The 14516-nt window shown below is 43.3% G+C and overlaps 2 protein-coding genes across 5 annotated transcripts in view; one reads left to right on the forward strand and one right to left on the reverse strand.

The window, feature by feature from the left end:
- Positions 1-3769, reverse strand: part of Ddias (DNA damage induced apoptosis suppressor) — a 31426-nt gene extending 27657 nt beyond the window's left edge. For all 4 annotated transcript variants that reach the window (XR_011374940.1, XR_011374941.1, XM_070034902.1 and 1 more), the window contains exon 1: positions 3691-3769. The gene's annotated coding sequence lies outside the window, so the exon portion shown is untranslated. The remainder of the gene's footprint in view (positions 1-3690) is intronic.
- Positions 3770-4974: 1205 nt separating this feature from the next.
- Positions 4975-14516, forward strand: part of Prcp (prolylcarboxypeptidase) — a 66338-nt gene continuing 56796 nt past the window's right edge. Inside the window, exon 1 of the mRNA XM_070034903.1 lies at positions 4975-5229. Coding sequence (XP_069891004.1) covers positions 5062-5229 — 168 coding nt within the window. The 5' untranslated portion in view covers positions 4975-5061. The remainder of the gene's footprint in view (positions 5230-14516) is intronic.

Below are 14516 nucleotides of genomic sequence, written 5' to 3' on the forward strand. Positions count from 1 at the left end.
CTTATTCTTTATGGTTATGTTTAAGAGACTTGCTGAGAAAGTTTTCTCAGTTAAGTGATCCTGCTCTCTTACACTTAACACATTACAGTACATTTATCTGTTTCATGCCATTTTCCAGAAGTAGAAAAAAATCCTAAAAAGGTAACTTCTATTTCAGGTGCCAGGCTCAAAAACTGTCAATCTGATATAGCTATCTACCTTCTTTATTATTCTTTACTTTTCTATTCATTAGCCAGGTTTGCTGTATACCATTGATTATAAAACACAACTTTACAAAAATTACAAAATAATCTTACATTTGCATGTGACATAATCAGAGGAGCTCCATATATATACTTAATACTTATTACAGCTAATTGCATATGCCTAATTTTTTCACAATAGTGGTTATATCACAATATAGAGTAGAAGATAGAAGACAGAGTATCTTTTTTAGGGCCTTAAAGTGAAATTCTATATTGTTCTAAACTATTCTGTACCTGACTTACCAAATGCTAGCTTTAGGAAATAGATTAAATCTGTAAAATGACTAGAACAAAATAAGTATGGTAGGATAATTTAAACTGACATTTCATATCTTAATGTTTCCTGCATAATTGGACACACAAGTTACTAACACATGAAAAAAAAACAAGCATGAGATATTGGGATTGTTTGTAAATCAATTATGCAAGCACTAATTGCTGTTCTTTGAAAGATAAATTGTCACTGTATATCTAAGGGTTTACTGCCCTCTAGTGGACTAATTATGTCTAAAAACTAGTAAACGTGGGAACTGAAAAGGCCAATATTATTAGTTTACTATTTTTATTTTACCTGACAAACTTGAACAAAACAAAACATCAAAGAAGAAACAAAACTAGGCTCTAATGTTCAGTAATATATGACTTACGGGGCTCATACAATGTTTAACTGTCAATGAAGAGACAAATGAAACAACAACAAAACCCAAAACACTAACAAGATCCCCACTACTCCGCCCACAAAAAAAGTATATTCAAACTTTAGACTTCTATATTGCAACTACTTATCTAAGGGCCAATTTTATCTCATTAATATTGCAAGGAGCAAAAGGCAATAAAACCTGAATTAAGTTTCCCTTCAAATCTTTCTAAAAAATGTTTTCCATTTCAGCAAATGGCACTATTCTCTAACCAGTCACAAGGCCAGCCAGATATGTGGGAACACATCATTTATTTCTCCTTTTTCCTCGCATCCATCACTAAGTCCTTGAATCACTGCTACATTTTAAACCATCCCTGTGTGCCAGTGGTTCATGCCTGTAATCCTAGCTACTTAGGAGGCTGAGGTCTGAGGGAAATCTCAGTTTGAAGCCAGCCAAAGCAGAAAAGTTCATGAAACTCCATCTCCAAAATAACCACCAAAAAGCTGGGCTGGAGGCATGGCCCAAATGATAGAGTGTCAGCCAAGTGAGCAAGTCAAATAAGTGCAAAGCTGAATTCAAATACTAGTTCCAGAAAAACAAAACAAAACAATAAAGCAGCATTCATTCCCTCTTGCATACGATACATTATTACATTACTACAAATCACCAGCATCTCCTGTTCATGATGCTACATTAGCCTTTTAAACCGTATGATCTCTAGTGCACGCCTGCCTCCCTAGACATATCTCCTACAGTTGCCTTTTCTGAAAATGTTCCAGCACCACTGGTCTTTTCTCAGGGTCATGAATACTAAGGTGTCAAGCTCTTGCCTATCTTTTAAGGATTGATCATTACCTTACTCTGGGCCTGGGCGCCGTCCCTCAGCTCTTCAGCTCAAGGCTAGCGCTCTACCACTTGAGCCACTGCGCCACTTCTGGCTTTTTTCTTTTTGCTTATGTGGTGCTGAGGAATTGAACTCAGGGCCTCAGGCATGCAAGGCAAGCGCTCACCACTGAGCCAACTTCCCAGCCTGAGTGTTATCTTTTTAACTATTAATCTCCTCAAGGTTTTCTCAGTCCAACCAAATCTCAAAGTTCTGTTATTCATTTTCTGATTCTCCCACTAAGACAGGGTCTTGCCATGTGGCCCAGGCAGGTTTCAAATTCCTGATCCTTTGGACTAACTCTCTCCTGCATACCAGGCTCTGTTATTCACTTCCTTAGTTCCACAGTAATCACAAGAGGAATATATCCTTTCACTATTGTAACCCAGGCAGTTGTTGGTCTAGAGGAAAGCACTTGAAAAAAAAAATGCACCAAAATGAAGGCTTAAATGGTATAATGCTAGCCTGAGGCAAAACGATCAATGATAGCACAGAATTCAAGCCCCAAGGCGGGGTAGGAAAAAAAAAAAAGCTCCCTTTGGCAGGGAGAGGGGAGAAGCAATTAATGTACTGTATAGTGAGTGAAAAATTACTTAGTTCCCTAAGACTCAAGGCTTCTGGGGTTAGGAAAAAGGATGCTTGATCTTTAAAAAAAAATTATTTTCAAAATGAGAAACAGGAATGAGTAAGGACAAGCTATGTTGGGAATAGGGCTAGCAGAGACCTCAAAGTAAGGGAGGATGTTCTTGAAGACCTCAAAGTAAGGGATGTTCTTGAAGAACAAGAAAGGCATTTGGGGGCTCAGGGTCATGGTTCACTGGTAGCTGATATGTGCGAGAGCCACTAGGTTCAATCCCAGGACCACAAATAATACCGATGCCAGTAATAAATAGATTTTGTGTATTGCTGGAGCTGACTAGCTAGAGTGTGGAAAATCACTGAAGCTGGAGAGGCAGGCAGGGGTCAGACAAGAATGGGCTTGTAAACTGCATCAAGGACTTCAGACTCACACCTAAGGGCAAACAGAAGCAGCAGACGTGTTTTAAAAGCGGAGTATCAGGATTATATTTGCACTTTATCAGGTTATGAATGTGGAGATCCGATTGGAACGTGGCCTGGTAAGGCCGGAGAAACAGCCGGGAGGCTACTACCCACAGCTACGAAGCTGTCTTGGGGTGGAACTACAGCCATGCCGGGTAAACAGTGGAGAGGGAAAAGGGATCTGAGCTACGGAGGTGGGCGATGAGGAAGGGGGTTCTAGGAAACTCTCAAGCTCCTGGTTTGAGCAAGCACCTCGCTCGGGTATTGTCTTCGTGCTCTCAGGGCACTTTGTGTCAGGTCGCTGGAGGAAGTAGGCAGCCGGGGGAAAAATGTCAGGCCGTGAGGGGAAAACAGGCCGCTGTCCAGAAAGACCACGTCCCGAACCCAAACACCCTCCGAGTCAACCCTTCTGCGACTGCGCTGGCCTAAGACCGCTCCAACTGGCAAGACAAGCTACGTGCCACAAGTCCCCGCTCCCTACAAGTTCCGCCTGTACCCCAACCTAAGAAAGCTCTGCTGCCACTGAGCTCAGTGCGACCTCTCTGATCCCGACCAGGCACCCCAATAAACGTTCCTGGACATCTCTTTAGTCCTTTCTGCGAGGTCCTTTTTCTCGCCGAAAGCCTCACACTTTGAAAGAGACCCCCGTTCCGCAGCGCGCAACACTGCATGGTCATTATCTGCACATAGCCAAGCTCTCCCTAGTATGAAAAACGTCCATCCAACACAGGACATGTCAATAAACAAACGTGCGCGGCGCGCAGGCAGCACCGAGCAGCACGCCCTTTTACCGTCATGGCCGCCCGACGTGAAACGCAGACTCACAGTTGTCCGCCACCCTCGGGCGCTCGCCAAGAGCCCCTTTCCCGCAACTCCTCACCTGAGGCGGAGAACTTGGGGAGCCGCCCGGGCAGAGGCCGAGCAGCGCCGGGCGACTGAACCCGGCAGCGACACCACCAGCTCCCACCAATCGAATCTCCCGCGCCCCCTTCCGCCGGAAATGACGTCACGACGCGGCTTTCTCAGACCCAATCAGAAAAGGCGTTGCGGGAGAGACGCTTAGCTAGTAGCCAAATCTGGAGAGCGTTCGGAAGCGGCCTTTTTCGTCCAACTGTGTGGAGAGGCGGGGCTTGAGGGGAGCAACCATTTTCCTCAGGGAGCGGGGCGGGGCCGGTGCTGTAGTGCAAGCTCTGAAGCTGGACGCAGGGATGAGGCGGAGTGAAACAGGGGGTGCAGGCCGGGTGGCAGAGGGCTGGGCGCCCCCGGGAAGGCAGGCGGGGCCGCTGCTCCTCCGTGTATGTGTGTGTGTGTGCGCACGCGCGTGCGTGTGTGGACGGGGCAGAGACGCTGGCGGGAGGCGGGGCTGCAGCGGGCTACCGGAAGCCAGGTGAAGCGGAGGGGGCGGGGCCCGCCGGCGGGGCGGGGACTCCCGCGGCCCCGCGTGGGGGGACGACGGGCTTTGCCAGCAGTGTTGGGTTGTTCTGGTTGACCCCAGAACCGAGTCCCCGTGGGAGCGGTTGGGCTTGGCGGCGGGGTACCAGGTGCCGGGAGCCGAGTCTGGAGTGGCGGTCCCGTGGAGTTGGTGCGGATCGGTGTGCGGAGCCGCGCTGCACTCCCGCCGCCGGCGTGGTCCAGCACTTGGCGCCCGCATCCGGAGCCCGCGTCCCCATCATCAGGGGTGTGTGTGTGGGGGGGGGGCGACAGCGGCTCACGAGACACGGGAGGGCAGCGCGGGGCCGGCTTAGATGAGGCGATCGGTGCCTGTGTGCTCATGACCGACGGAGCTGCTAATAAACTTCTCCCAGCCGTCGTTACTGTTACCCTTTGGAGGTCTTGCGGAGGGCCGGGGACCGTGGCGGGACGCCCCGTGGCGGGACGCGTTGGGTGGTGACAGTGAAGTCAGGGATGGAGCACCACCCCGGGGAGGACGGCCTGGCGGGGTGCCGTCGGTGAGGGCGGGATGGGGCTTCGGGGGAGGCGGTGGCCCCGGCCGACCTGGCGTGCGGGCGCGGCGAAGGTAGGCCCTAAAACGGGGGGTGGGGTGGGGAGGGTGGCACGAGGGGGGGCGTGGCGTGGAGGCGGCGCCCTCGGAGGACCGCGGCGGAGCCGGCTGCCGGGCTGTGGGCTTCCCGGGGGAGGAGCGGGTCTGCGACGGACGGGCGGAGCTGCGGGGGCCGGGCCGGGCTTAAGGCTGCGCGCTGCTGCGCTGGGGGGGAGCCTCCCGCCCGCCTCGCTGCCGCCGGCCGGAGCCATGGGCCGCCCGGTCCTCCTGCTCCTGCTCCTGCCTTTGCTGGCACCGGGGGCCGCCCCCGCCGTCCACCCGGCTTCGAGGGCCCTCGGCAGCCTCCACTCACCAACCAAACCCACACCCCGCCACACGGTAGCTAAGAACTACTCAGTTCGTTACTTCCATCAGAAGGTAAGGGGAGCCGGGCGGGGAGGGCTTCGAGGTCCCAGATCTCAACCGCCGGGATCCCCTCCTGCCCGTGGAGCCGGGTACCGGAGCCAGCTCTGGAGTCCCCGACTCCTCCCCGATGCCGCGGGGAAACCTGTGCGGTCCAACAGGTGGTGGAATCCCCTCAGCTCAACATTTATCCCCGCCCCTTATCAATCGTTTGATACCGATCTAAGCTCTCCCGGGAATCGCTCTCACCCTGTATCTTTAAGAATCTCTGTGTTTCTGAAAATTTCCTGCTTTGAGATGCCTCAATCCAAACTCCTTTGACTTTTTCCAAATCGAAACGGTTGAGTGACATCCTTGGGCTCCTGCCAAAAGGCATCCCTGCACAGAAATTATGCCTTTTCCTATTAGATACTGTAGAATATTAATGCAAAAGGGCCAGCCTGTCATCTCAGGATTAGCTCGAAGTTGATTTTATACCCACTCTTCCTCCTCCCCCATTTTTTAAATAGAATTTTTGATAGTTCCTCTTCTCTAAGACGGAACCATATAGCCTGTACTCATAAAGTAAGTTGTAGGCACAAGTCAGGTTTTGAGGTGAGGTGTAGGTCAGGGTCACACTACCTTTTGATCCAACTTCTATTTTCTCCTTTTTTCCCCCTCCCTCTCAGACTTTATGCTTTTTTGCTAGTTAATTGGAGATGAGAGTCAGATTTGTCTGCCTGGGCTGGGTTCGAACCTCCATCCTCAGATCTCAGTTTGAATAACTAGGATTTTAGGCATGTCCTTTGTACTGGGAACTAAAAAAAAACCCCACATTTCCATGAATATATCAAAGTTTGGACTGATGATAATAGATTTTATAATATCAAACTATTCTTTTTTATTTTTATTTATTTTTATTTTTATTTTTTTATTGTGAAAATACTGTACAGAGGGGTTACAATTACATGGGCAAGATAATGAGTACATTTCTTACCGAGCATTGTAGCCTCCTCCTTTGTTTCCCCTTCCCATCCCTTCCCACCCTCCCCCCTAATCCTCTCCGCTAACCCCCCCCAAAGTTGTAAAGTTCCTTTTTCGACATAACATCTTGTACATCTCATTGTTGCAGTGGGTCCACCTGTATCCCTATTTAAACGATTTGTTTCAGATACTGATAATTTTCATACAGTTTTTTTTTTTTGCTGCATCTTCTCACTAAAAGTTGAATTGGAGGAAAAACTATTGGAATAGAAGATTTATAAAATCTCTAGGGATGATGAAAAGAAACAATCAGCAGAAAGGAGGGAGGGTGATGAAAAGCTACAAGAGAATGAATGATTTATTCCTGATCTATGGTTCTTTGTTTTAGTTGCCTTTGCTATCCCTTTCACTCTTTAGAAATATAATTTAAAACTGGGTCTTTGTCTACTTTTGGTGATTTCCAAATTATGTTTGGGTTTACTAATTTACCTATTCCCAATTTGGTATTACTTTTGTACTTTAGACACAGATTCCACATATATTTATTACTATAATAATTTCCTAACATACACTCTAATTGGGTTTTATTACATTAGAAAACTTTAAACATGTTTTCATTATATACTCAGAGTGGTTGTCAGTTTCTGAACCATGGATTTTTAGTTCTGACTGTGTGTAACTCAACTTTAATTTGTAGTGTTTGGGATCAAACCAAGGCCTTGACAGTATGAAGCAAACACTATCATTAGCTACTTCTCCAACCTTTGGCTTTTATTTGGGATAGAACCTTGCTGTGTAATCCAGGATGGCCTTGAACTTGGTAATTCCCCAGCCTCTGACTCCCACACTTGTGGTTACAGGTGTGCATCACTATACCAAACTCTTTTATGTCTTTTATAATAAAATCATTAATATAATTAAGGCTCAGTTTCTATTTAAGATTTTTTTTATCAGATTTTATCATGGTTTGTCTGTTATAGCTGTCCAAGTGACAAGCCTCCCAGCTTTCTTTACATGCACATGAAGGACATTTTATGGAATGGCTTCTGTAAATAGACTTACTTAGTCCATGGAGTTGTCTATCCCCTGCTTAAAATTCCTTCCTAACTGTGATTGCAGATAAAGACCAAACTTCTTGGCATCGAATCCATTGGTTCTCACTGCATAACACCAGCTTGCATTTCCAGCTTGATGCCTTGTCTCCTGGCCCAAGTCCCACACACTTCCTCTTAGCCACATGGAGCAACAGATTCCAGCAAAATTGGCTTCTTGAGAAGTTCTGTCTGTAATACCACCTATCTTCTACACTACCCTTATTCTTTCTCAGCTGAAGGGTCACACCTTCTGTGAAACCTTGTCTTTTTAGGGCAATTTAGTTAGTCTTTTTTTTCATTTTGCCTATATACCAGTTTGTGTGTGTCCCTCCAGCTAGATTGCACCTTTTAGTTCCTAAAAGAACTTATAAAAAGTATAAGGGTTTTACATTTCCAGTTTTGGAGGAGGGTTGGAGAAAGACCAGCAAGTATCCAGCACAAAGGATTGCAAGAAACAGAAGCTCCTAAAATCTCAAGCAGCAGGCCAAGGAAATGGGGGAAATATGGCTTTCAAGCAGAAACAAAAAGATGAAATTTGGGGGGAAAGGGGTGTGTGTGTGTGTGTGTGTGTGTGTGTGTGTGTGTGTGTGTGTGTGTGTGTGTGTGTGTGTGTGTGTGTGTGTGTGTGTGTGTGTGTGTGTGTGTGTGTGTGTGTGTGTGTGTCTGTGTGTGTGTCTGTGTGTGTGTCTGTGTGTGTGTGTGTCTGTGTGTGTGTGTGTGTGTGTGTGTGTGTGTGTGGTGGAAAGTCGACTAAAAGTGTAATCAAGAAATACGGTAAAAAGTAAGCAGTTCCTTCAGCCTGAGAGCATGGTGACCCTTGATTCCATTCTTACTTAACAACTTGATTCCATGTTATTGCATCTCTTGCCACCTATAGCTAGTAGGAAGTGTTGTTTTGGAACTTTGTTAAACATTTAAGAATAAATATTTGCCGGGTGTGGTGACAAAGCCTGTAATTCCAGAACTTGGAAAGCAGAGACAGTAGGATTGCAAATTCAAGGCCAGACTCATATGTAGCAAGATCCTATTTTAAAGACAATAAAAAGGAATAAACATAGTGTTGCAGTACTGACCAGAGTGATACAGGAGAATGGGGCGTTTGAGGCCAGCTTGGGCTACAATAGTGAGCCACAAAAACCAAAAGTAGGCTGGGAATGTGGCTTGGTGGTAGAGTGTTTGCTTAGCATTGTAAAATCAATAGCCCAAAAGACATAAAGCCTAACAGTCCATTCTCCTTCCCATTGAGAAGGACCTCAGGCTTCCTTCTAGCCTGAGGAGCCAAGCTAGCCCTGGGTTTGATTCCTTAGTACCACATAAACAGAAAAATCCAGAAGTGGTGCTGTGACTTAGATGGTACAGTGCTAGCCTTGGCAGAAGCAGCTCAGGGACTGTGCTCAAGCCCTGAGTTCAAACCCCAGGACTGCCCCCCCCCCCCAAAAAAAAGTATAAACAAGCTACAAAGCATAAAATAAATAGTTGTGAAATTGTTATCATAATTAAGGGAGTGAATGACTAAAGAGTACACCAACAAGCAAAGACTATCATTTAACAATTAAAAAAATTTTGTTGCTTCTGCATTTTTCAAAAATTACATTAATTATACAGATGAGGATTTCATTGTTGCATTTCCACACGTTTATAATATGTTCTAGTTGGCCTCATTCTTCAATTTTTTTTTTTGTTTAAATCAGTTGTGGGGCCTGAACTCTGGGCCTCGGCACTGTTCCTCAGCTCTTCAGCTCAAGGCTAGCACTCTACCACTTGAGCCATAGCGCCACTTCTGGCCATTTCTGCTTATGTGGTGTTGAGGAATCGAACCCAGGGTCTCATGTATGCAAGGCAAGCGCTCTACCACTGAGCCACCTTCCCAGTCCTAATTCAATTTTTTTTTAGCAATTATTTTCTTCCTTTTTTTTTTTTTTTTTTTGTAAAAGTCCTCAAATATTGAGTTAGTAGGAATATGTGATTTCTTTTTACCTGATATAGCTACATCAGGATATCACAGGAAGGATGTGCCCATGTCATTCTGGGTACTTGTGATGTCAGTGTGATAACAAGATATCTAGGGTACCTGACTTGAGAAAGCAGTGCTTTACTGCTGCTTGATTTTTGGTGTGCTGGTCCTAGGATTTGAACTCATGGCCTAGGACCTGTCCCTGAGCTTTTTTTGATTGAAGCTAGTGCACTACTGCTTGACCCACAGCTCCATTTCTGACTTTTTTGATGGTAATCATAGATAAAAGTCTCCAGTCTTTCCTACCTTGGTTGACTTTAAACTGTGATCCTTTGAGCTCAGCCTTCTGAGTAGCTAGGATTAGAGGTGTGTGCCACAAGTGCCTAGATTCACTGCTTATTGCTTTCCCCTTTCGCCAAGCTCCTCATGCTAGAAAGAGACCTGAGGTCCTTCTCAATGGGAAGAATGGACTCTGTTAGGCTGTCTTTTTTAGGGTTCTTTAGAGAAAGAGAATAGTAGAATGTCTTTCCCGCTATTGATTTTACAATCTAAGAAAACAGATGAGAGAGTGAGGTTTCTCTATTAATAGAGATTTAGTCTAAGTAATTGATTCATATAATTGTGGATTTTTTTTTTCCTCCTGGTTCTGGGGCTTGAACTCAGGGCCTGGGCGCTGTCCCCAAGCCTCTTTGTGCTTAAGGCCAGTGCTCTACCACTTGGGCCACAGTGCCACTTCCAACTCTTTCTGAGTAGTTTATTGGAGATAAGAGTCTCACGGACTTTTCTGCCCAGGCTGGCTTCAAACCACAATCCTCAGGTCTCAGCCTCCTGAGTAGCTAGGATTACAAAAGTATGAGCCACTGGTACCCTACTAATTGTGGAAGTTTTATAAATCCAGATTTCTGATTAGGCTGATGACCCAAGGAAGAGCTACAGTTTGAGTCTTCTGGCTTAATTGGCCTGCTTGCTAAAAGTCATTAAGGCCTTAAACTGATTGGATGAGAGGTCCAGCCAAACCGGGAGAGTAGTCCACTGATTTAAGTGTTAATTACATTTTAAAAAATCCCCCACAAAAATATCCAAAATAGTGTTGGACCCACCATCTGGGCATCATGGCCTGGACAAGTTGATAAATAAAAGTAATCATCTCATCTACCAGAGTTACCAGTATTAAATGCAGTGACATTGAAAATAACATGCACAGAGTCTGGCACATGGAAAAACTTCAGAGGAACTTAATAAAGAAAATGTTAATTTCTTCCCTACTCTTTCCTAAACCATATTCTTCCTGGTGATTATGCATTTCAGACTGATCCAGATTATGTGACTGCTGTGGTAATGGCTCTTCTGGAAACTAGTGGTCAGTCTTATGTAGCAGACTGTCCCTATTTAAACGCATGTGTTTGTGTTAGAAATCAGTTATGTCTTGATTCAGCATTGTACTCATGGACACTACCTCTTGCAGAGCCTTTCACAGCTCCTTTCTTAGTGCCAGGGTAATCACATGATTGTGCCAACTTGTTTTGACTTGTGTACAGTTCTTTCCATTTCTGTCTGGGTTCCCTTTTCTACTTTTGCCGTATGGCCCTGGTGTCTAGTAAAATGCATCTGTATTGGGTCCTTTAGAAGAGCATATTAATATTGACCTTTTTCCTTTTTCTCTCCTCTTTATATTTCTCCCCTTCTCATTATTGGTTTATACTGATGGCTTTCCTCTTAGGCCTTGAGTTTACAGTCACAAATATGTGAACTCTAAATTGATTTCGCTCTTGGATTAGAGACTTGGGGTTATGTAACCCACTTCTTAGATGTGATGGATTGACTTTGATCTAAATTATAGTGGGTAGGGAACTTGATAAAATTTGCATATGACAGTAGTTAGTTAAGATCAACAGCCTTTAGAAACCATTTTGAGAATGAATTTTGCTTTTGCCATTATCTAAGTAACAACAAATTACTCAGCAAAATAGGTATAATTACACTTCCCAATTCACAGGTTTGTTGTGAAATGAGGAGGTATGTATGTGCTTAACTTACACAGTGCATATCTTAACAGTCAGTAAATATTTAATTATTTTATGTTATGCAATTTCTCAATGCACTTGTTTACTACCTCTAACTCAGATTATAATAGTTAAATAATTTCTAATAGTTAAAAGCTATTCTGCAAAATATGAAAATCTTTGTAACGAAACTTCTGTTTCACAAATAATATATATGTGGCTTATTTTTAACTTATTTTGGTGGTACTGGAGTTTTGAACTCAGTACTTGGTGCTTGCTAGGCAGGTGCTCTCTCATTGAAGCCACATTCCAGCTTCACATGTGACTAATTTTTTTGCCTTGTGTGTGTGTGTGTGTGTGTGTGTGTGTGTGTGTGTGTGTGTGTGTATAGAGAGAGAGAGAGAGACAGACAGAGACAGAGACAGAGACAGAGACACACACACACAGGGAGAGACAGAGAGAGAGACCTGACACACCAAAGAAATGCATCAGGCTATTTCTGGTATTTTTTTTACATGTTATTTTGAGTTTTGGTAAAATGAGAAGAAAAAATATGGGAGTAAAATTCTTTTAGGTTTTTAGAACTACTTTCTGTTCTTGATAGCAATACTAAAATGATAACATTTAAAATTATGTTTAAGTAGCTGTACAAAAGGGATTTCAATTCAACATGTCAATTTGTGAGTACAATGAATCTTTTTTTGTTCTTCTTTATCTCTCCCAACCCTGCCTATCCCCTCTATTTACCTAACTCATTTTCACTAGGCACATTGAATATTATGACTGCATTTGCCCATCATTTTCTATTCATTTCTCTGTTCCCCACTTCACCTCCATCTACAATACATGTTCCAGCTTCCTGGTATTCATTTTGTTAAATTGTAAATTAGTTGTTCAAAGGTCACACCATTGGAGTCCTCTCTGTGTATATCATATTGACACTGTCTTTCTGATAGCTGGGATTTTAATGCCTTTTTTCCCCCCAGTCCTGGGGCTTGAACCCAGGCCTGGCCATTGTCCCTGAGCTTCTTTTGCTCAAGGCTAACACTCTACCACTTGAACCACAGCACCACTTCTGTATTTTTCTGTTTATGTGGTACTGAGGAATCGAGCCCAAGACTTCATGCGTGGTAGGCAAGCACTCTACCACTAAACTACATTTCCAGCCCAGTTTTTAATGTTTTACCAGCTAAAGCTAACATATAATTTCTGTAGAAGTTATTTTCAGCTTATGTTTTAGTATCAGCCCTGCCACCAAATTATGTTGATTGGACCAGTTACATAACCCTGGGTTTCATTATGATAACTTGTAAGATAGATAAGAGGATTAGATCTGCTGACTCTGCTACCTACCATTCTGTCTGCTAGTGGCTCTTGTCTATAGGGCAATGTATACAAGCAGTGTGGATGTGGGCACAAATTCTGGCTTTTGCTGAAACATTAATTGCTTTTGGTAAATTGGACCTAGATAGTATTTCCATCATGACTTTGAATAAGATACAGATCCATTGTCCTTTTTTTTTTTTTTTTGTCAGTACTAGGGCTTGAATTCTGGCTTGGGTACTGTCCCTGAGCTCAAGGCTAGTACTCTACCACTTGAGCCACAGAGTCACTTCTGGCTTTTTTGAATAGTTTATTGGAGGTAAGATTCTAATGGACTTTCCTCTCCAGACTGGCTTCAAACGGTACCTGGACAGATCCATATTTTACAAAGTATATTTACGTTAAAAATTAGTCACTCTACCTCTGATACCGTGTTTATATAGAACATTATATTTCAGATTTTAAAGTTTTCTTGGTTATCGGCAGATTGGAGAAGAAAAAATATAGGCAATGAAAAGACCTCAATAATATTTCTTTAAAAAAAATTAGTTGTACAAAGGAGTTACCATTCAACAGATCAGTTTATGAGTACAATGCATCTTGATAAATGTCACCCCTTTCATCATTCTTCCCCATCTCTCCCAACCTGATCCTTCCCCTCCACTTTCTTAATTTTGTAGGATATGCATTGAATATGATGACTACAGTCTCCTGCTTCCTGTCTTCATTAGTCTATTTCTCTTCCCCTGACACCCTTCCCCCTATCTTTGAAGTACCAATTTCCTGGTATTCATTTTGTTGGACTGTGAGTTAGTTTTTCTTAGGAATTACACCTTTTGAATTCTCCCTTGCAAATAACATATTTCGGTTAATACATTGTGTACACTTGCATACAACTTGACAGTACTTCCTGTTTGACTCCATTCTGGTGCCTTCCATAATGTCTTCAACTTGGTAGTTCTTTTTATGTATTTTGTCTTCTTGATATGATGATTCTTAATAAAGAACTTTGAATGGGAAAAATAAGCATAAATTACAATAAGTGAGGAGTAATATATGGAAGAGTAAAATGAAATACACAACATAGAAGTGTCTAATACATTGGTAATAATAATTGCCTATTATTTACTGACAACTTGACCTGCCCTGGATACTATGCTATATATTTGATAGGTATTCACTTTCTTAATCCCTATAACTATCCCATGAGGTAATTAGTTCCATTTTTGAATTTTTGTCCTCTGAGGTTTGAATTTAGAGCCTTGTACTTACTAAGCAGGTACTTTTCTAGTAGAATACCTGACTAGCAAGGCATGGACCTAAGCTTATCTTCTAACCCAGTACTATCAAAAATATCCAAACAAATGAAAAAGAAAACTCTCTAAAATTTCAGCGATTCAATCCAAGAATTACTGTATGGAGTCTTTACTTGTTCACTCAGAGATTGGGTAGTTGATGGAGATTTCTTGTCAACATATTTTCATGGCTGTATCCCTGGAAAAAGAACGTGGAAGATCTAACATAAATATTCCAATTTGCCAATGACATATTATCATCTTTCCCAATTCCTTGGAACAGAACTGGTTATATTACTGCACCTACTCCCGGGGCAGGAGACAGAAAATACTGGTTTTGGAGTGCCTGGAAGAAGAGATGGCACTAATTACTAACTTACTCCACTGGTGACTTACCCACCTATCCACCTACTCAGTGCGTCTGCTTTTCTCTGTCAGACACTGGGCTAGGTCCTGGGGAGGTAGAGATGATTGTATTTGGAAGGACCTCATATTGCATATGGCAACAACTCACATTAAAAAATATCACTGAGTAAGGCATGTCTAATATTTTCTGTTTCCTCTTTATAGTAGCTCACTGATGTGATATGTATATATGTTAAGACACATGATAAAAAGGAACTTACTTATTCAGTAATTTAAAATAATTGAAAATGTGTGATAGGAAAAA

This window comes from Dipodomys merriami, unplaced genomic scaffold, assembly GCF_024711535.1.
Source record: "Dipodomys merriami isolate MVZ:Mamm:240054 unplaced genomic scaffold, mDipMer1.0.p SCAF_25, whole genome shotgun sequence".
In the NCBI taxonomy this organism is placed as follows: Eukaryota; Metazoa; Chordata; class Mammalia; order Rodentia; family Heteromyidae; genus Dipodomys; species Dipodomys merriami.